Source organism: Trichechus manatus, unplaced genomic scaffold (assembly GCF_000243295.1).
Source record: "Trichechus manatus latirostris isolate Lorelei unplaced genomic scaffold, TriManLat1.0 scaffold00056, whole genome shotgun sequence".
NCBI classification, from domain to species: Eukaryota; Metazoa; Chordata; class Mammalia; order Sirenia; family Trichechidae; genus Trichechus; species Trichechus manatus.
The window spans coordinates 8435766-8445058 of NW_004443992.1; the positions used below are offsets into that span (position 1 = coordinate 8435766).

The 9293-nt window shown below is 34.6% G+C and overlaps 1 protein-coding gene across 3 annotated transcripts in view; it reads left to right on the top strand.

Annotated features, from left to right (window-relative positions):
* Nucleotides 1-4839, top strand: part of NDUFB3 (NADH:ubiquinone oxidoreductase subunit B3) — a 13222-nt gene extending 8383 nt beyond the window's left edge. For 2 of the 3 annotated variants that reach the window (XM_023732982.1, XM_023732981.1), the window contains exon 3: nucleotides 4515-4839. In XM_023732982.1, the coding sequence (XP_023588750.1) occupies nucleotides 4515-4671 (157 nt within the window). In that variant the 3' untranslated portion in view covers nucleotides 4672-4839. The remainder of the gene's footprint in view (nucleotides 1-4514) is intronic. The other variant, XM_004378217.2, reaches the window with a different exon arrangement.
* The last annotated feature ends 4454 nt before the right edge of the window (nucleotides 4840-9293 follow it).

Consider the following 9293-nt stretch of genomic DNA (forward strand, 5'->3'; position numbering starts at 1 on the left):
AAGTGGCAGTACCACTTTCCAAAGTGGCTGTACCATTTTGAATTCCCATCAGCAGTATAAGAATTTCATTTGTTCAGTATCCTCATCTACACTTGATATTATCAGTCTTTTAATTTTATCCTTTCTAGTGAATGTGGAGTAGTGACCCCTTGTGGTTTTAATGTACATTTCCATAAACACTGATAGAAATGCATGGCGCCCTGGTGGTGCAGTGGTTAAGAGCTTGGCTGCTGACCGAAAGGTCGGCAGTTTGAATCCACCAGCTGCTCCTTGGAAACCCTATGGGGCAGTTCGACTCTGTCCTGTAGGGTCGCTATGGCTCGGAATTGACTCGACGGCAACGGGTTTGATTTTTTTTTCTTTAAGGAGTCATGAGGAGAACCCTGGTGGTACAGGGGTTAAGTGCTCGGCTCCTAACTGAAAGATCGGTGGTTCAGCTGCTCTGTGAGAGAAAGATGTGGCAGTCTGCTTCTGTAAAGATTTACCACCTTGGAAACCCTACGAGGCAGTTCTACCCTGTTCTATAGGGTCGCAATGAGTCAGAATCCACTCGAAGGCAATGGGAAAAACTGACGATCATGAGAATCTTTTTGTGTGCTTATTTGTTATTCATTTATCTCCTCTGGTGAAATGTCTTCAAATCTTTTGCCCGTTTTATTTATTAGGATATTTGTCTTCTTGTTATTAAGTTGTAAGAATTCTTTATATGTTTTGAATGAAAGTACTTTATCAGATAGGAGTTTTGCAAATGTTTTCTCCCAGGCTGTAACTTGTCTTCATTTTCTTCATAATATCTTCCAAAGAGCAAAAGTTTTAAATTTTGATGAATTTCCAACTTTTGGTAATTGTGGTTTTCTTTTATGGTTTGTGCTTTTTTGCATTCTAAGATTTTTGTTTGCTTTATAGTTATCTTTCTTACATTTAAGCATATGATCCATTTTGAGCTAATTTTTATGTAGTGTTAAGCAAGAGTAGAAGTTCGTATTTTTTCATGTGTGTATCTAATTGTTCTAGCACTATTTATTAAAAGGCTATCATTCTCTCATTTAATTACTTTGATAACTTTGTCAAAAATCAGTTGACCATATATTTGTGGTCTGTTTCTGGACTCTATTCTATTACCCTGATCAGTATGTCTACCTTTATGCCAATACCACAGCATCTTCAAATCAGGTAGTTTAAGATCTCCAACTTATTTTGTGTTTGTTTTTGCTATTCGAGATCCTTTGCATTTACATATAAGTTTTAGGATGAGCTTGTCAATTTCTACAAAAAGCCTGCTTGCATTTTAATTGGGATTACAGTGAATCTGTAGATGAATTTGGGGATAATTGACATCTTAACAATACTGAGTCTTCCAGTCTATTAACAATTTAGATCCTCTGTAATTTCTCTCAGCAGTGTTTTGTTGTTTTATGTACAGGTCTTACACATATTTTGCTTGAAAAATATGAAAAATTACTTCATGCTTTTGATGCCATTGTAAATGGTTTACTTTAATTTTCAATTATTTGTTGTTAATATATAGAAATAAAATTGATTTTTACATATTGACTTTATATCCTGGTACTTTGCTAAATTCAATTCTCCTCATGAGTCTTTAAAAAAAAGAAAGAAACCCGTTGCCATCTAGTCAATTCCGACCCCTAGCGACCCTACAGGACAGTAGAACTGCCCCGTAGGGTTTCCGAGGAGCAGCTGGTGGATTCAAACTGCCGACCTTTCGGTCAGCAGCCAAGCTCTTAACCACTGCACCAGGGCTCCATACATTTCTATCAGTGTTTATGGAAATGAACATTAAAACCACAAGGGGTCACTACTCCACGTTCACTAGAAAAGATAAAATTAAAAGACTGATAATACCAAGTGTAGGTGAGGATACTGAACAAATGAAATTCTTATACTGCTGATGGGAATTCAAAATGGTACAGCCACTTTGGAAAGTGGTACTGCCACTTTCGGTAGTTTTTTTGTTTTTTTTTTTTTAATAAAATTCACTTATCATACAATCCAGAAGTCCCACTCTTAGGTATTTACCCGACTGAAATGAAAACATATGTTCATACAAAGACTTGTACTCAAATGGTCACAACAACTTTACTCATAATAGCCCCAGACTGGAAACAACACAAATGACCACCAACTTGTGAACAGTAAGCAAAATGAGGTATTCCATACAATGGACAATAAAAAGGAAGGAACTAGTTTGTTCTGTAAACCTTCATCTAAAGTACAATTAAAAAAAAAAAGGAAGGAACTATATATACCGGCAACAACATGGATAAATCTCAAAAGCATTAAGTGAAACAAGCCAGAACAAGAGACTACATACTGTATGATTCTTAGAAAAGGCAACACTATAAAGACAGAAAGCAGACCAATGATCACCAGGAGCCAAAGGTCAGATAGCATTGATTGCAAAGGGGCATCAGGAAACTTTTTGGGATGATAGAAATATTCCCTGTCATGATTGTGTTGGTGGCTATATAACTGTACATTTGTCAAAACTCACGGAATTGCACACTTTACCTGCACAATTAAAATGGGTGAATTTTATTGTATGTAACTGACACTTCCATAAAGCTGATTTAAAAACTTCAAAGTATCAGCCTTCAGCCAAAGATTAGACAGGCCCATAAAACAAAACAAGACTAAATGGGCACACCAGCCCAAGGGCAAGAACAAGAAGGTGGCGGGGCCAGGAAAGCTGGTAATGGTGAACCCGAGGTCAAGAAGGGGAGAGTGTTGACATGTTGTGGGGTTGGCAACCACTGTCACAAAACAATATGTGTATTCATTGTTTAATGAGAAACTAATTTGCTCTGTTGACCATCTAAAGCATTAAAAAGAAACAATTCTATAGAAGAATCCTGATCAAAAGGGGGAAAATGGAGAACAGAATTTCAAATTCTCATGGACTTGAGACTTTCTGGAGCCATGGAGGCTGGATGAACCCATAAAACTATTGCCCTAAGATAATCTTTAAATCTTAAACCAAAAATATCCCCTTAAGTCTTCTTACCCAATGTTGGATAAAAGCAGTGAAAGCAGACATCCTTGTCTTGTTTCTAATTGGAGGAAAGTATTTAGCCTTTCATCACTAAGTATAATGTTAGTTGTAGGGTTCTCGTAGTTTCTTTCTATCAAGGTGAGGAATTTCCTTTCTATTCCTAGATTACTGAGAATTTTTTGGTATCATTAATGCATATTGAATTTTGTAATGCTTTTTCTGTATCTGTTGAGATGCTCACATAGTTTTTATTATTTAGTCTTTAACATGGTGTGTTACTTTTATTGACTTTCAAATATTAAATCAATCTGGCATTCCTGGGGATGAACCCTACTTCATCATGATACATTATTCTATTTATATATTGCTAGATTTAATTTTTAATTTTTTTGTGGAGAATATTTGTATCTGTGTTCACAAGGAGGAGCCCTGGTGGTACAGTGGTTAAGCGCTCAGCTGCTAACCGAAAGGTCGGCGGTTTGAACCCACCAACAGCTCCAGAGGAGAAGAATATGGCAGTCTGCGTGCGTAAAGATTTACAGCCTTGGAAACCCTATGAGGCAGTTCTTCTCTGTCCTATAAGGTCCTATGAGTTGGAAAAGACTCGACGGCAATGGGTTTGTTCATGAGGAGTATTGCTCTCAAGTTTTCTTTTCTTCTGGTGTCTTTATCTGGTTTTGTAATCTGTATTAGATTTTGATTAGCTCTCATATTTTCTAGTCATATTGTTAGAGTTAAATGGTTTTTGATCTTCATAACATGATAGTTCTGCTTTTCTTATCCTGATCTGTGGGAAAAAACTTTTTCTTTTTCCCTGGAGCTGACTTCTGTTTACTTCTCTATTCAGGGTGCTCAGAAGAATGATTGATAGAGCTGATAATCAAGCTTCTAGAGTTCAGGCTACTGGGACAGAGAAAAGCTGTGATCCTCTTGAATAGTAATCATATTGTCAAACATCAAACACTCTCTGCAAAAATGTATCGCATATAACCCTGTATAATCTTTATAACACTATAAGATAGATAGTAATTATCATCGAGTAGAAGAAGAAGAAGGCCTTGAGGGATACTACTTGCCCAGCCTAAAAGGTTATGAATCTTGTATAAGCAGCAGAGCAAAGATTAATACTCAAGTTTAACTTCCTCTTTATATGATGATGTAGTAACTAGTATGGGCAGAGCCACCCAGCTAACCTGTGATGGATAGACTGAAATGAGTATTACATTGTGAATTCTGTAAACTCCTAAGTAGTATGACTGGGAAGTCTTCATGACTGGGAAATCATCAAGTTTTTTTCCTTCTACTTTATGTATGAAACTGGGCCATGTATGCCTATTTATCCAATGGTACAGAAAAATTTCTTTTGTGATCTTCTTAGATTATTTTATATAAGGTTGCATTTCAGTCTTTTATAAAGATGGAAATCCAATATATTCTAATCAATGAATGTATAAAAGTAGTACATGATTATAATACATGCCTCCTTTTTTTTTTTTTTCTGTAGCAATGAAGCTTGGAGATACATGGGTGGATTTGCAAACAATGTTTCCTTTGTTGGTGCAATACTGAAAGGATTCAAATGGGGATTTGCTGCATTTGTAGTAGCCGTAGGAGCTGAGTATTTACTGGAGTCCCAGAGTAAAGATAAGAAGCATCACTGAAGATAGTACCTGGAAGTATCTTAGTGGCTTATTAACTCTCTTATAAAAAATAAGATTTCTGTATCATAACCTACTTGTCTGTATGTTTGTCCATTAAATAATACTAGTAAAATAAGAAAATTTATGCCAATGTCTTTTTGTCATTCTTTAAAAAAAACAAAAAACAAAAAACCAGTGTCTCAAGCCATATCAGATTTGGTTTGGAATAAATGGGCTATTACCAGCAGCAATGCATTCTGCATATAGTAGACAGCCAGCATATGTTTGACTGAACAAATGGATATGCTCTAATAGGTTTTTAAATGGGAGTTGGCCTTGCTTCTTTTACCAGCCTCTTTAGGAAGCATAGAGGGACCTAGATGATATTGTAAAATACTTCCTTCCCAGTTCTGGTTGAGAGGTCCATGTATCATGTTCATTTTTCTTTATTGTGTTATTTCCTACTCTTACCTGAGTCCTCAATTGTTCCCATGTCTTGAAGAGCTTGACCTTTTTATTTTTTAACGTATTTCTGACTAGATATTCTCCCCCATCATTGAATTTTTTAAATTTGATTAATTGAATCTCTAAAGTTGAGATTTAAAACTAAGCTGCTTCTTGAGGAGGATTAATATTTTTGCTTGAATAATGAAGCTAATATAAAACTCATGGATGATTTTTTTCTTTGTAAAGTTCTTGGGTATAAATATCAACTCAAGCAATCACTAAATAAGACAAAGATGAATTCCTAATAAGCTGATAGTGATAAATGCAATGTGGCAAAATGAAATCATAAAAAATACTCAATCCAAAATAAGATAATGAAAGAGTTTTAAAAGGAACAAAGGACAATGGAACAAATAGAAATAGCAAAATGGTATATTTAAACTTAATCATATCAGTAATTATATTAAATGGTCTAAAGTTCAAACTGTAAAACATCCCAATTAAGAGACATCTTGGGCAAAAAAGAAAGGCCCAACTATAAACTGTCTACAAGAAAACCACTTTAAAAACAGTAAAAGGATGGAAAACACTAATGAAACAAGGATGCAAACACCAATGGAAAGAAAGCTGGAGTGGCTGTATTAATATCAGACAGTAGATTTTAGAACAAGGAATATTAACTGTGGTATTTAAAGAGGGACTTTCCATAATAAAAAAGGGTTAATTGAGAACAAAAATCTTTAATGTATGTGCAGTGTATAAATGTGTATGCAGAGTGTGAAAATATATGAAACAAAAATAGAACTAAAAGGAGAAACAGACAAGTCCACAATGGTAATTGCAAATTTCAATGCTTCTTTCTCAGTAATTGATAGAACAAGTTGAAAATTAATAAGGCTTTTCAAGACTTGAACAGCACTTATCAGCCAGCTTGACATAATGTTTGTAGAACACTGCTAATTGTGTTTGTAGCCTCATAAGCGCTGTAGATGATAATAAGTAAAAGTATTACCCCATTTTGTATGTAAGGAAGTTCCATAGAATTAAAGTAACTCAACTCAAGATGATGGTAAGTTCCAGAGTTAGAATTTGAATCCAGGTCTGATGCCACAGCCCATAGTAACTACATTACCTGTCATGTGATAAATACTATGTCGTAAAATTTCCTTTTTGGATCTTTTCTAAGAGCTACTTTCTAATTATAACTGAAGTAAGCAGGAATTTCTAAAAATCTATGAAGTTTGGCATGTAATATTTCATGAAAAACAGTAATTTTTTATACTTGTACTTTGAAGAGAGCTCTATTTTGTTATACTTTATGAAACAAAGATTCAGATATTTCTTCTTGAAAGTAACATGATTGGAGAACTTCAGAATACAAGACAGCATGGAAAATGTATCCAAAGACAAAAACATGGAAAGAAGAGGAATTTTTCTATGTAGAGAGTTAATTTGGTGAAAGAAAGAAACTGAGAAAATGAAAAAGCAAAAGAAGGGGCTGCAGATTATCAAGCAGAGACAAGCTTTTATACCACAGGGTGTATTATAATCACCTACTTGCAACTTCAAAGGTAGACCTTAATAGTATTGCAGAAAGGAAAATATATGGGGTTTTAAAGGAAATGCGCAAAGTCAATCTGCACGTCAATGTAAATTTGTTTAACTTAGGAAAGATACTGGCAAGGCCAGCTCGATTAGGAACTAGATAGAAGTATTCCAGTAGAAATTGAGTCGTACACTTCATTCTCCTCTTGTCCCTATCACTGATCATATTTGTCCTTTTTCTTTTTGAAAATTTGGTTCTCAGACAATGAACTTCTTTTCTAACATGAAGGTCCCCAAAATGGGATACACACAACACAGAATGCATAAGACCATCCATTGGGGTGATGAGAAAATACTTAAACTTCCATTTATATTTATTTTTATGTTTAATACAAATGAATTAAATTTTGCTAATGTTTACTATGCATATTTATAGTGGGGTCCCCTCTCACTTGGCGGATACCAAGTAGTCACATACAATTTCCGAGGGGAAAGTGGGAGTTTGACTCTCCTAAAGAGGAGAACAAAGGTACTTGTCAGCAAATTGCTTCAGACTGTGGTTTATATGTGTCCGGTTTTGTGGAATTTATTATCTACTAGTTTTAATTAAACTAACTCGTGAAGTAGATAAGTGGCTGAAAAAGTTTTACAAAGAAACTGCTAGTGAAGATAATACCAATAATGTAAGAACAAGCAAACAAGAAGAAAAAAGAGCTATGAACTTAAAGTCAGCAACGTAACGAGGTAAAAATAACGATCTAATCAAGATCAAAAAGACTGTTTGAAGTATGGACTTCGATCCACTATTGGTAACAGTGAACCTTGCCCTAATGTTACCTGAAGCAGGTCCTGCCCTTTATGGCTTCTCGTCAATAAACACACATAGAGGTGAGAGGGAGGAAAAGTGTTTACTGCAAATGCACAGGCAAGAAGCAAGGAGGTGTATACCTCAAATTAAGCTCCCTGGACAAAGCGAGACAAGCTTTTATACCATCCTTCACAAGGAAGTACATACAGACATCATTGACTATCCCCATGGCATGCAGGTCAGTAAGACAAATTGCATTTTTTTTCCTTTAGTATGTACAGAAAATGGCAGGTGTAAGTCCCATCCTGGGCAGAGATTTTAATATTCAATTAGATCTTAATGAGGCTTAGGTTACTTTAGGACACTTTTGAGGCTTGTCAACTGATTTTGATTGGTTTTGGCTGATTTAAAGCAGAAGCCAAGTTACAGGCAAGCTCAACTTCTTGACAACAATGGACAGGAGGAGCATGTCTTGCTTGATACTGGCTGAGCAGCTGCTGGCTGTGCTCACTATCACTAAGTATATTGACCTGATATATCAACTAATGATAGCCTGAAGTCATCATGACTAGCAAAACATTTAGAAATATGCTCAGTTAATTTTTGTTTTACCTTTAATTTCTATTATTTGTGTACTTTTAACACACATATATATATACTCTGATATTTGCATGTAACTTAAAATGTTAATTCAAAGATTGGAGTTTACTGTGATTTTTACAATATTCAGCTGTCATTAAAAAATAGCATTCAAGAAACTACTCAGTTTAAAAGTGTTTTAAGTGTGTTATGTTTTAAAGTTTTTATTATGTAGAACACAAGTAATTAGAAACAAAAATGTTATGATGGCATCTCACTCAGTTGGCAGCATTAGTTACAAAATTTACTATAATCCTCCCGAGCCTTCTGAATCTCTAGATTTGCAAGGTACTCAAATTCAAATAGCTGTGCTCATGGGAGTGGAATTTTCGAGGTGACTTCTAGTTTACCTCAACATAAGTCTAAAAACAAGGTTTTTTTTTGGCCAGAAAATCAACTTCAGAAACTCAGAGACTAGAATACCCAACAGAAACTGAATTTACTTTCCTGTGATTTTATCCAAGAGGATCTACTGTGAAGAGGAATTTTGTTTTGTTTTTACATATTATGTTACACATAAAAATATACTGTATTTACATATAATGTGAAATTATTATATATTATAAATATTATATATAATAATTATTTCTCCAAGTGTTAACTCATTTAATTAAAGATTACATTATTAACTGCCACATACTGTATTAGACTGAATTACTTTTGGTACATATAAACCACTTAAAACATTTCCTTGGTGATTAAAAAAAAGGAAAAATATCGTCTTGTCTCAAGGTCTGTATATTTTTCTGTTTCATCTCATATTAAAAAAATGGAGTAACTCTTTTGAAATGTGGCCCCAAATTACAAAACTAACTGAAAAGAATTTTGGTTATTGCTAAACACTTGTGTTTCTGGGAAAGCGTTACAAAATAAGAACACAATGTACATTTAAGATGTAAGTCAGAGGTTTTACGTCATTTTGTGTTTTTTAAAACTTAAAGAATAATTCTTAATAATGTGCCAAACAGTGCTCTTCAAAGCAAAGTATGGCTAAAAAGAAGTAATTTGCTTTCAGATTTTTACCAATTATGGTATCTGTAAATTATTGATTAAATACCATTTTAAATAAAATATTTAGTTGTTGTTAGATACCGTCAAGTTGTGACTCATAGTGACCCTATGTACAGTAGAACGAAACACTGCCTGGTCCTGCACCATCCTCACAATTGTTGCTATGTTTGAGCCCATTGTTGCAGCCACTGTG